This window comes from Platichthys flesus, chromosome 2, assembly GCF_949316205.1.
Source record: "Platichthys flesus chromosome 2, fPlaFle2.1, whole genome shotgun sequence".
Classification (NCBI taxonomy): domain Eukaryota; kingdom Metazoa; phylum Chordata; class Actinopteri; order Pleuronectiformes; family Pleuronectidae; genus Platichthys; species Platichthys flesus.
The window spans coordinates 12591477-12605550 of record NC_084946.1 but is presented as its reverse complement, the minus strand read 5'-3'; the positions used below and the strand labels follow the sequence as shown (position 1 = coordinate 12605550).

The window sequence follows — 14074 nt, the reverse complement described above, 5'->3', positions numbered from 1 at the left end:
TGCTGAGTCCTCTAATTCGTTTTCAGAGGAAAATCGATGTTATTTGCCCAAATAGCTGTCTCCAAATGTATAAACAGGCTGTGCTTAGTACATTGGTAGAGTGCTGTGTGTATTACCATCAGTGAGCTGATCCCCAACAGGATTCAGTTCGCATATCTAAGTTCAGAGTGCACTGTTACCTGGCGTTAAAAGCATCCCTGAATTAGTCAATTTAGAACTGGAAACCTCATCCGTCAAGTTGATTGATGGCTGCAATTGAATCGACAATGACAGAAAAATTGTTTTCCTAACAGATGGCTTAGAGAGACTGAGAGGTGATCAATTGCTGCCTGCAGGAAGAGGAAATGGAGTTTTGCTCTGATATATCAGACCCAGGGGTATCAATACTGGATGAGCCCTCATGCAGACAGCAGACATCCCTTCACACTGAGCTGCCGTACAGGACACTGTTTACCATCGGCTGAGAATGCATCTGATAGGAGGGTTAACCAAGCTGCTTCAGAATCCAACAGTCCAGCCGTGTTCAGACTGACAATCCTGCTGTGTGATGAAGCCCCATTGTTCATTTCAATGAGACAGCTACATGCTGGCAGGGCAGGGTCGTCAGACACAAACAATGAGCCTGACTAAATTGTTCATGTTCAGAAAACAAAAATATGCACATTCACAACTATTTTGGAATGTAGACTATAATATAACCTGCAACCATCGAGAGGGAAAATCAAATGACTGCTGGTCTGATAACTGAACTGAAATCCCCTCAAACAATATATGTGTTTTAAAGCACTTTCAAATCTCCTTGGTTTCGTTCGGACCTTCTAACTTTTCATGTTACTCTGAATCAAAATGCATGGATGGTGTTGGATGGACCAAAATATGGTTCAACCAAAAGAGCTGGTCTCAGTTCAGATCATTGGCAGTATGAGAATGCTTTTGGATATCGTTCAAACTTTTTGACCAATGAAAGGAAGTTGAGACCCAATCAAACAATAAAAAATGAAATGAAAATGAAAACATGAAATAAGATAATTAGTGGTGACTAAACCTAATAATAGCATTATAATTATACGATTACAGGGGGGTGTTACGAGGCAAAATCTACTATTTTACATTCACCTATGCTCTATTACCTAATAGACTATTTACTAGTGCCAAAGAAAGGTGCAGAAAACTAAGCTTACCACATTTCTTCAGTAGTTGTTCATTGTGTATATAGACAACTGGACTTGGTTGAGATTGCTTAAGATATTTCACTTCTCATCCAAATGGCTTTTTCAGTTCTAATTGACTTCTTTGGAGTGCCAGGTTCCAGTTCCATTTACGTGACCTATCTAGAGTTATAATGCAAGGTCTTCTGCAATCAGTAAATAATTATTAACCTGTACTACATAAGCTTATGCCATTTGATCTGTGACATGAAGCTTCAAAAAGCATTGTTCAAACATTTCCCCTTTTCCTTTCAGCCTTTGCCAGCTTCCTGGCTCCAGCTGGTGATGGTCCTTCGGGGGTACACCACTTACTAGAGCGCACACTTCCATGGAGCTTGGCACCCCTGAACCATTCGTCTCACTTCACCTAGCCCCTCGAACACGAGCTGCCCCGGGCAGTACGGCTGTCACTTCTCATCACAGCATCAAAGACTCCTCTGTCAGCTGGAAACCAGGAGCTGGATGGAGAACTGGAAAATATTTCCTCCCTCTTTCAACTGTTCCATTTCTTCCTATCTTCCTGCCTTGTTTTCACTTCAGTGATTAAAAAGAATTATACAGCAACTAGTAGTCTTTGTAGAGTGTATATAATAATGTATGACTCATCTCCATTTCCTCCCACCATCCGAAACTTGAAATATCCTGCATACAAATCTGTTGTGTTTGGAGACACAGTGTGCACAGCAGCAACACAGGAGATGGAGCTGTGGTACCAAGGTTCCCAGCGATACACACTCTCAAAGATCAATCACTATGTTTCACTCACTTCACTTTAATAGCATCCAATAAAATGAAACTTATCAGAAAATTGAGCACTTGTTTCTGTTACTACAGTAAAAGACAGAAACCATATTTGAGAGACAATTATTTGAAATGGCCTTTTTTTCGTTTGGTCCCCGATAGGGGTGGTTTATATATATTCAATATATGGCAGCCATCCAATCATGGGCAAAAAAGTACAATTCACACTGCTTTTTAACAAAAGAGAACTGAACTGTCTTTGATTCGGTGGACCTTGACCATAGTGAGCCTGTGGTAGTTACTGTTGCTTAGCCTGTTAGCTTAGTTAGTAATGTTATTGGAAGATCATGTTTTCCTTTGCCTTGTATTGTACATACTTACTTGTTTACTACTAGTAAGGCCGCAGCATCATCCTTTTGATTTTAAAAAGCCATACAAATTCTACTTTCAAAACTTATACCAGCCAGTGCAGAGACAGACGCTGAAAAGTTCTTTCTACCAAATCTGCCTTGAATCCAACTCTCTGACCCAATTGCAAGGAGGTCTCTGTAGCCCCTTTCACCTCATCAAAGATCTGCTTCAGCATATTCACTACACTCCTCCCAGAGGCAGAGAGACAGCTGCAGCCTCAGAAAAAAAATACCCAGCAGGTTCCCATCTGCCGAGACCTTAAAAGAGACGGATAGGGCGTGCCGAGACGAGGATGTTCTCATGTGGAAAACATGGTACTCATGTGGAAAAGGAGCCTTCGAGTAGTAATTACGCTCTCGGCCATTACTCTTTTGTGACCACCGAAATCCCCCCAAAGAAGGGAGTCTTCTATCTCATCTTTTCTGTCAGATCTTTGTCTTGAAGGAAACTTACTCTTCAGTGCAGTTATTCCCAGAACAGACATTACTCTCGTGCCTAAGACCCAGGGCACCAATGAAGGCTTCCCCAGAGAGCGAGCGAAGCACTGCCACAGGATCAAGTTGTGTGTGTGTGTGTATGTGTGTGTGTGTGTAAAGATACAGGACAGAGTAAAAGAAAGAGGATATGTGTGTTCAGACACTATGAATATCCACACTCAACTGAAGTTCACAGATTTAATTTATTTTTCTGTAATGTGTGTGTGTGTGTGTGTGTGTGTGTGTGTGTTTGTGTGTTTGTGTGTGTGTGTGCGTGTGTGGTGGACTCAAACTCTTCACCGTCAGATGGACTTTTCACTTAGGTAAAACCCATTGAACAGTGTTCACAGTTACACTGGGCTGTAAGTCACAACTCTCTCCCCACTTAGTGAGCACTTATATCATAAATACACTACTTTTAAACTCCTGATAAAACATTTTACCCCCCATGATCAGTTCCTGTAACTATAATTTATTTACGTATGGCCCCTAAAGCTACACCAGCGACCTGCACTTTGAAATTGTGAAACTGCAACTGCTTTAAACAAACTGCTTCAACCAGAAAGGCAGCTAATAATGTAAAATCCAGCGTTCACAAAGCTGCAAACCCACATTTTGGAACCACAACAAGAGTTATTATTACTATCTCGTAAAAATGTCACACAGAGACGACGCCAACTGGAGCCGTTACAGATTTCTTTATGGCCCGTGTTCTAGTGCATCTGCATATACTAGATAGGTAATGATGAGGTGCAGTGAAGCGCGACATATAGTCAAACTCTGGGTTAGAAATAGATGGTAACCATACCAACAGAAAGAAACGTGTGGTTTCATGACAGATGAGCGGACGGGGGAACAGAGAGAGCTGAGATGAGGAGCAGAAGATGGGAGAGGATGAGTATAAAGAAAGAGACAGACTGACAAGCCTGACCTGGAGGAGGATCAAAGTGTTCAGTTCAACAAACGTACTGGAGAACATCCATCACCCAGGTGCTCTTTAGCAAGGCACTCTCAAGCTGCAGCAGCTCTGTGACTAAGTCAGGAGTGTAAAAGAAAAAGCACTAAGCAAGAACTCATAGCTGCTTCTTGTGTGTCTGAAGGGAATCTTACAGTCTGTACTGTGCCCTGCAACAAGGAATAAATCAATTGTAATAAACTGGGAACGAAGCCAGTGGAATCCATTACCGTGACTGGTCGGAGACGATCTCGGAACCAAACTCGGAATTCAAATTATGTCTGCGAAGTTTAGAGGCTAAGTCAGATGCAATGACAATAACTTGAGGTCTTGCGTGTTGAAATGCAGATTGTTAACAAATAACAAAAAATAAAAGGGAGTGTCTATTTAATTGTATATTGATACTAGAGCATCTACACTTTCACCTAAGCTTAAAAACATCGGACACATTTAGAAATACTATGGAGAACTGAGAGACAGCTTACACCCATGTTTGGCCATGTTCTGCTCCCAGTGTGGATTCTCAGCAGTTTTTCACAATGAGCCTGAGCAGCCCACAGTTTAACACTCAGAATATGTGAAAGATTCCTCTGTTGTTATCTTGCAATTTCAAGGATTCAAGCTTTTTTTTTTTTAATGTCCAGGGAAGAAGATTTTTATGGAATGTGGGATTATTGTAAGAAAAATGTTGTGAAAGCTAGAAGAGAATCAGACATACTTGCTGCTTTTTTGCAGAAGTTAAGGTTGGAGAAAGCTTAATGAGAACTGAAGATATCTCATATATGGAGGCTTGAGGGCATTTCACTTTATTGCACTTGCACTGCCCTGGTGGTCTTCTAAGCCCTTAACTAATTTATTTGTATAGATCTGTATAGAAAAGGTTTTAGTATCTAGTCCTCAGTATAAAAGCCTTGACATTTCCAGCATGAATTGTAGTAAACAAGGGAAATGCACTGGGTGCATGCACACGGATGACCTTACCTTTCAGTACCTGCAAAGAAAGTGCTTGAACGTTTTAGCATTCATTGCTGTGCTATAGAAATAAAGTTTAGACTGCACATATTTCCAAATTAAATGTGTTTTGTTCCTCTGGCTCATGAAATAAGATAATGGATACTAGATAAAAGTCCCACTTCTCAGCTTAATCTGAGTCGGTACATCAATATTGCACAAACTTTGTGTGATATAAGCCATTTAACCCATAGCACGCAGAATTTAAGGGTTCGAAAGTAATTGGATGCTTGGACCTTGATGTTTCCTTGGCAGCTTAGTGGGCTGTCAGTGAAAAAGAGCTGAAATGTGGCTCAGAGGGGATTGAGACTTACAATTTAGATTGTTAATATGAGGAGTGAAGAGGTGACCATGCAAGTGAAGAAGATGAAGATGAGGCTCAAACAAAAGCACAGCTCTATCAAAGACCTCTGTGCCAGAACCAACAGTTGGTACATTCTAAAAGAAGCAGGTCTAAACAGGAATCTACAAAATAGCAAACAAAGCATATCTTTTGCATGGTCAACAAAAACCCTCTGGACTGCCCAGCCAGTCAAGAAAGCTGTCTACAAAATACAGTGGGCGTATGAGGTTGTAGTTCAACGATTACAACGAGACTTCATGACCAGAACCTCAGAGGATTTACCACCAGATGCAACATTTAAAAAAACAGAAGGAACAAACCGCAGAGGCCCACGGAAGAAAAAAAAAACACACGGTTCTGGAACACGTCCATCAAAATGATGGAAAGAGGAAAATATGGAGAAATGACTGATTCATGAGCCAAAGTCACCACCTAGTCACCGCTCCATATGTCCAACTGGATGTCGGCAAACCGTCCTTTGTTAACAATTTGAACGCTGATAAAGCATCAGGATTAATGAGATCTACAGTGAAGCTTTTGGCACTAGAGAGATCTACGGTGAAGCTTTGGGCACAAAATAAAAAGATTAATGATTGAAAAATGTATACAGGGCAAAACCCTTTCATGTGTCACGATGACAAGTCAAGCCAACTAAATCTCCACCAAAAAGATAAAGAAACCTGGGGTGGCCCGCCCAAATTAGGCGTGGCCTAGGGGATAGAGCGGGTGTTCTGCAACAAGAAAGTTGCTGGTTCGAATCCCACTCTTTCCCATCTGCATGCCTAAGTGTCTTTGGCAAGATACTGAACCCCTAAAATGGCCCCTCATAAATGCTGAGTATTCTAAAAATGTAAGTCGCTCTGGACAAAAGCGTCAGCTAAATGACATGTAATAATAATAATATCTCCAACAGAGGTCTCTCTTGATCAATATAAAGCTACTTGAAGTCAAAGCTTAGACCTGGCACTTGAATTTTGTCTCCATCATTTTATGTGTAGCTTTACATCAAAGGCAAACAAGGAAGGTGTGTTTAATGCAGGGTTTGTTGTTCACACTGTAGTTTCTGGGCTGAAGAACGAGCGAGTACTTCCAGCACAGAGAACTATGCTGATTGGTTTTCTCTGTCATGGATTTGAGATATCCACCTCTGAAACTTGGGCCACAACTAGTGGAGGCAATCATGAACTAACCTAAGTTGATGGAGTTTTGTGTATGGAGCTCAATGCTTTGTTTAATCAGATCGGACAATTGGCGCATGTTTTCGTTGTGTGCCATCCTGATAGCCTGTACTACAAAGCTTGTTATCAACTGTCTCAGTTTTTCTTATCCAGCTCCGAGTGGGCTCATGTGGCAGAGGCGGAGATGTTAATTATGAGCCAAACTCTCAGGTACATGAATAAGGTTCTTAATAAAACATGAGGGAAAACGCTGATATCTGCTTGTTGAATCGGTGCAACAAGCAAAAGTCACATTCAACAAAGTGAAACATAATTCATGACAAGAACAAATAACAAAACCAGTAGATATAATTGGTGATCTCTTGTCATCTGATCCAAATGAAAACGGTCTTTGCGACCTTCCCCTTGAAACAAGGCAGAACACATGTTATCTAATAAGTCATCTCAAATCTCTGACAGCAAGAAAAACCTGAGCCAACTATCATCTTCAATCATATAATGGCAGCCACAGTCCCTGTACAATATAGCATAATATCCAGTCTCAAATCTTCCTATGGAGGCAAATATCCTACAGGAGCTGTCACATCGCTCAGGGACAATGGGCTCGACAGTAGGACACAGAGAGGTTGTGGTATTGGGCTCCGTACCAGCTGGGCGCCCCGCCTCTGCACACATGCATCTAGTCACATTAAAAATAAGTTGCCTTCATTTCGCTGCTCTGCTCCAGTAATCTGCCCTGACATCCAGGGAATATCCAGGCAATAAAGGGCCAAGTGCACTCAGACATACCTCCTCATATCGCTCTAATGTCTTTTCTGTGAACGAGTGTTTCCTCTCCCTCTCCTTTCTCTATTTGTAGCTCTAATTCACAGTCACTGCATCTGTAGCTCTTCCATGACCCATAATATCATGGTGCTTCATATCTGGGCAAGTCTTCCATCTCAATCATCCAACACAGTGATCATGCATCAACCTAAAGGTTACAGTGCATGACTCATTCTGGTGTTTAGTAGTCTGAATAGCCAACAATCAGTTCTTTTAAAGTGGAAGTAAAAAACTACAATGACAGTTTACTGGAGTGGGTGCAGCAGGCTGAAGGTTACCGAAAGGTAAACATGCAGCGGGAAAGTTTGAGTTTCGGTGACTTGGGAATAATTCTCCTCCGGCTTCTCTTCTACCAATCAGTTTGGCTCAGAGTGAGTCATAAACAGCCATCTGCTGCAGTGGAGCTTCACTGTGGGCACTGCAAACTGTGGTGATTATGGCCAGCTCCAGCACAGGATGCTGTGCAGGCTACTCAGGTATATAAGGACTGCCTGGAGAGAGAGAGCGTGTGCACACTCTCAAAATAAAATGATAAATTAAAAGCATCAGGAAATACAAAAATTGGGCGGGCCACCCCAGGTTTCTTTATCTTTTTGGTGGAGATTTGGTTGGCTTGACTTGTCATCGTGACACAGAAAGGGTTTTGCCCTGTATACATTTTTCATTCATTAATCTTTTTATTATGTGCTGATCAAATATGGACTGTAGTGTTTTTGTAACTGATGAATTGATTGAGTTGTATGGTTCCTCTGGCTTTGTGTTGATGTGCTATATATTATGTGTGATGTAATATATAATGTCATATAGTCAATGGATTTTTCCATTTCAGAGAGATCAGAATATGAATCAACTGAGTTCAATAATTACTAACTATTTGTGACAGCACCTGCTTAGAGTGATTTTATTCGGTTTCACATCTTCGGGGACTAAGAGGCTATAGCTACTGAGCCCATGCTGATCCACGGTGAGCAGCTTTTATGAAAATGCTAAGCTCCCCACGGTGACGTGTTCACAATGACGATGGTTTAACTCTGAAACCTCTTAAGTTGTTATGGCTCCCTTGGGGGGGAGCAAAACATATATATATATATAATACTCTGTGGATACTGCAGAGTGTTTTTGTACAGAGCAATACGTGTTGAATGTCAGTCCTAGCATTTGTTAAATTCCACACAAACCCATTTTGGAGTGCCACATGTGGTAAAGCCAAAGATGGATGCACTTTTAATAAGCTGTTTGCATAATAAAATGTGGCTTCTGTTCCTGTTTGTCGACTAGTCAAATAAAAACAAACTAAATGAGTAAATAAAATGGTGGACAGCTTTAATCACTGGGTGCCATCTATTAGTACATTCTGCTTAGGAACCTTTCTAGCTGAGGGAAATATCCCGGAACTATTTCAGCGACCGCCATTTTGAGAGCTGTTCGAATTCTCTTAAGGAAAGCAGCTTCAATGCTTCCTAACTTATCTCCTTTAGCATAGGAAATATCGGACCAACCTAAGTAAAGAGGCAACATTTAAACCTCATCGTTGCACCTGGACACACCAACGTATATATAAAAACATTAAACATTATGAGCTTATAATTCACAATGTTATCGTCAATACTGAACATGAATATTAGGAGTTTTTTTTTAACCCCCCTGACTGTGGAATGGCCTTACAATTGTTTTCTCCACTAACAAGGTTTTCTCCATGTGCTTTCCTCTAATTCCTCATTCATCATTTCAACATTCAGTTGTGTTTGCTTTATTTTTAATAACATCTGTTTGGTTGTTATTTCCTTTGAGTAAGTGGTAATTAAATGTTTCCTCTGTATAAACTTAAAACATTTTTTTTGGGACGTGTCATTTTATTTGAACTGGAGCTGTCAGCGCACAGCCTACAGAGTACCGTACATGCTGTGCATATCTTCTGTTATCAATAGTCATTTTTTTTAAACACAGAGTTTAAGTGGGGTCAGACTTTCCCCACCCAGTGCTTCTCCTCACGGCTTCTAATTCACATCTTCCCTTGACCTCTTGACTTATTCCACCGGGGATCAATGAATAGGTGTTAGGAAAGTAGGTTAATTGGACATTCCGAACGCATACACTGAAAACAGCATGAATAAAAAGATAAATGTAATTAAGCATGCTAATGCAAATTTCTGAATGTGGCTTTGACTGGCACATCTTAAAAGATGCACAGTTTGACTGCTTATTTGATCAAATTGAGTATTAAATCAAATCTCCTGGTAACATATCAAGTATGCATGCAATGGACAGGCTTTTCGGCATATGCATGTGGCACTGGATTTAAATAAATTATATCCTGGACACCACAATATATATACCGCAAAATAAATAGAGGAATAATATTGCATATAGGAAAAATCCTTTTGAATATGGAACACTCACTTTTTGCCCCACATTTGAATAAAGAAAAGCAAAGTGACATGTACTTTCTGTTTAAATCTTTTTCTATGTAAATATAAATGACAAGAGTTTTAGTCTCTTTAATAAAATATGCATTTGAGGCCAGTGGCAAGAGAACAGTGTAAAATGTGACGCAATCATTAAAGAGCTGGAGCCTTTGATGTTAGGATGAAACAAATGTCTTGTTTGGCGGAAGCGCTCCAATTTTCTGTTTCATTCTCTCTGTCTCTCTCTCACACACACAGGATGAATTAAAATTTAAAAAGATGCATCCTTTTATAACGAGACAATACTGTCTAGTTAGCATTGTGGGTTTGATAAAACATCACTTTTAACTTGACATAGAATAATAATCACCGGTGTATTATATGACTCTGTTCTCTTCCAGAGTTCCACTAAGCAGCACACACCAAACAGAGCCTGACACTTGAAGACCTAAATTGAATAATACTGTTAGTAATAAGCCTACACCCGTGCTTTTTCTGCTCTTACACAGAAAATGTCTGTCATTGTTAAAGGCCTATTGGTCTGATTCAATGTCCGGAGTTTGAACATCATTTATCTTTTAATTGGGGTCAGAAAAGATAACCTAGTTTGTAATTAAAAGTGAGAATTACTTTAAAGGTAAACTTTTTATATTTCTACATGGGCGTGGCAAATCACATTTTCTTTGCTATGGTTTCACAGTGTCCGTTAGACGGGCCTGAACTACAACCTTTCCTCAGGATGGATGGGAACTTTAGCTGCTCAGCACAATAAGCTTCCATGAAATTATTCAAAACAAAAACAACTCACCTTATCTACACTACATCCATGATATCATCTAATCCTACTTGACTAGATTTCCAAATGCTGCGTAACGTTCTCACCTTGATCAAACTATTCGTAAAGTCCCTCTAAAATATGATTGTGTGCTGAATTGTAGTTTGTGCATGGAGACTTGTCCGGGCTGTGGTTTCCAAATGAGCCATAACCTCTGACTGTAAATATTACGGTGCAGTAAACAATAGACTAACTACAGGTCTCACAGTCTGATGCAGTTATTACCCGTCAGTGTTAATTTGGTGCCTCACAATAAACAATACAATCCCTCTCAAATCTGCCAAAAAACTAAATCTAAAAGGTAGCTGAGAGTCAACCACCTTGGAGGTTTGGAGGAAAGCCATTAATAAATCATTCATGTGTACGGCACAGCTTAAGTGGTCAGCCCCATAACTTTGATGCATTCAAAATAAAACATTTTCATTGAATGTCGTCTATACTGATTTGTTTCTTCTCTGATACTTCAGAGACACTGCGACCGCTCTCTGGTCATTGATGTCACCTTTTCTCCTTCTCCCTCCCTCTCTTCACCCTTTTCCCTGTAATGAATGCTGCTGCATAATTAAACAAGCGCTCATTTCAGAAAGATTAAAGCCATAAACAATTAGCCATGAAGAAAAGTGGAGACCAAGAGACAAGACAAAAATACACACACTTCTACATTCATGTTCCATGGAATCAAGGTGCAGGATTTAAATCAGATCAGCAAATGTGTATATCCTGTAGAGAGTGTGTGTGTGTTTGTGCGTGCATGCACAATAAATGCTTGGAGGTCAAGTGAAAACTGCATTTCATTGCTATTTGCGATTCATTTCAATCATATTATCTATGATGTACTGCACTTTCTCCTTCAGGAAACAGATGTAGTAGTACATGTGTGACATGACTCATACATTTGGGTAGAGGGATGTCAGAGAGAGAGCCCAGATCAACAGCTTATTACTGCCAAAGACCCCCTGGCTTACTTTGAAGATGAATTCTGTCTTACTATTATTTCTATCTTGAGTAAACTGCAGGTGAAAGGAAAAGCACAGGACAGAGAGAGATAAAAACAAACAAATAATATAACACCTTCTCCTATTGGCTGAGCACAGCTTAGACAAATGTCTTGACATTTCCAAGCAATGGAATATGAATCACTCTTCATGATCACGGAAACACGAAAACAACTCACACATGCAGCATATCTACCCGGCAATGCATCACTCTGCAAGTGTGTGTGTGTGTGTTCCATGTATTATTAATGTTCTGGGGACCTAAACCTGATCACACAAACACATGAGGACTTGTCTTCCTTATGAGGACAAAATGCAAGTCCTCATTCTGTAAATCATTTTAATGTGAGTAAAGTTTGGTTAAGGGGTAAGGGTTATGCTATGGCAAGTAGTAACAATGGTTAAGGTTAGAGTGGGGTCTCCAGGAAATCAATGCAGGATAAAGCAAAGCTGCTGCCTTGGCTTTCCAGTATAACTTCATTATTATACATCATATTAGTCCCCGTCACCTAAACCTCTATTCCTGAACGTAATCACACTCGATCTTATCAAGTGCCATGAGCAGCCATGAGATGCAATTACATTACACAGAGTTGAGTGGCTGATTTAAAGGGGGAAAAAAACGTGAAATAAATAAGAGCAGAAATTAAAATTCAAATATGTGCCCACCTTGCAGGGAGCTTGACTTTGCAAAGATGAAAGGCTGTCAACTAAAAAATTTGGCATGTAACTGTATTATCTTTCAGCTGCAGCGTGGCTCAAATAAAAAATGCTGTATAAAAGCTCAGCTCAGACAAGAATGATTTGATAATACACTTGTAAGAACCTTATCAAGGTCCACTGCACTTACATTTGCACTTCTAAAGTCTCTGGAGTAAGAACCATCAATGGACTGGGCATCATGGGGAGAACATCCAAGGAGAAATGTCAGAAATGAGAGGGATGTCTAAACTGCCTCTTATAATCTGAACAGACAAATCTATGTTCATATATGATGTCTTTCTGTCTAAGGAGCAAATAACCCACTATGGTCCCAAAATAGATGTGTCTGTCAACTCACTGTTAATATGAGTGCTGTCGGCAAACAGTGAATACTGAGGAAAAGCTAGGAAGAGGAAACGTGTTGCAACCCAACAACTAAAGTAGTATTAAATAACATATTTAGGACTTTTTAAAGGCCTAAATTACAAATTATTACATGTAAGAGTTTTAAGACCCTGCAGAAAGATTGGAATATGAAATGATGTGAGCTCACAAGCTTTGGAGACGAGCAGTAATTTGGGTAATTTTGCCCTGCACTTTACCCTTTTCATCAAGGACAATAATAGGAAACAGGAGGAGTCTCTCGCTAGTCCTTTGTCTGATCGCCTTTTCCTTATCTAAATCACCCGTTCCTCTTTTTCCTTCTCAACACTAACACTCTCTCTGTTCTCCCAAATTAGCTTCTCTGTGTTGTGTCCTCTCTTTCATCCTCTACCAAACAAATTAACACCTACTTTCATCCATTTCCATTCAAGTATCAGAACAAATTAATTATACCTGGAAATGGTCATTTTATTTGGTTCCAAAGCAATTTGCTCCCCTCTCCATTTGGCTCTTTGCAGAGTATGGTGTTCTCAATCACTTTTGGAGTCAGAGGTATTTAGGCGGTGCAGAAATTAGCCGAGGCTCTTACTTACCCCAGTGGTTTCTCCAGTCGACTGGCCGGTGATCCAACAATCTCCCCGAGAGTACAGAACAGTTGACCCAAAAAGTCCTGGAAGGAAAGAAGGAGGGATGGAAAGAAAGAAAGCAAATGTAGAGTAGACAGAGAACAATTAAATGTTAGACTATGGTCAGGCTGGAAAAATGAACTCACAGATATCCCTTCCAATCTATACTAGGGACTGTGCAATCGATCACTACAGTATTTGTTTCTTCTGAAGACGTTTGTTGGCTGATGCTCTATAGATTTAGTCTGTGCATCCACACATGAAGCTGAAAGAAATCCTGGTTTCTGGTGCAACATCTATGATAAAAAAGATGATTGATTGTAGTGGTGCTACAAGACACCATTTATTTTACGCTTGCATGCTGCATCTGAAAAAAAGAGACTCGACGTCTAGACAGCAATCATGCTCTTATCTCTTATTTTCCTTGAAAATGAAAGTGAACTGCTGAGCAATCTAATCCACTTTTGTTGTGACTCAAGTTTGTTGAGCTGAAGTCGAATGATTGAATTGAGGCGAAAAACAGAAACGTGATAAGATGGAGGGATTTAAAGAATTGTGAAAAATAACAAAAGCGTATTCACATCCTTTGGGACATGAATGTAAACACATTTTAAAGAAAGACACTTTCATCTATAATCCAGATTTTAAGTGTGGACCATTGTTCTGTATCACCAAGAACTGATGCAAATCAGGTTTGGTGTTTATCTAGTTCTTTTTGAACTAATCTCAGCCGGGGTGTGGGACAATCCAAACCAAAAGTAGCTTTGGCAGGCAGCACGCACTAAATAATTCAACATGGGGCTATTGTGTCTTTCGTTTCAGTGAGTGTCTGATGTGTGATATCCCCTAATTCCACTCCATGTTACACACAAGAGCCTGGAAAAGCTCACCATTTCCATCATGGCACAAGTGCATGTGACAAAAGCTAAAGGAGGACCAAATCTCTTAACCCACGCCAAGGACATTGTGTTTTCTTGCT

The 14074-nt window shown here is 40.1% G+C and overlaps 1 protein-coding gene across 1 annotated transcript in view; it reads right to left on the bottom strand.

Moving 5' to 3' along the window:
- cpne5b (copine Vb) overlaps nt 1-14074 on the bottom strand; it is a 106798-nt gene that overhangs the window by 57680 nt on the left and 35044 nt on the right. Inside the window, exon 6 of the mRNA XM_062398299.1 lies at nt 13063-13139. Within this exon, the coding sequence (XP_062254283.1) occupies nt 13063-13139 (77 nt within the window). The remainder of the gene's footprint in view (nt 1-13062; nt 13140-14074) is intronic.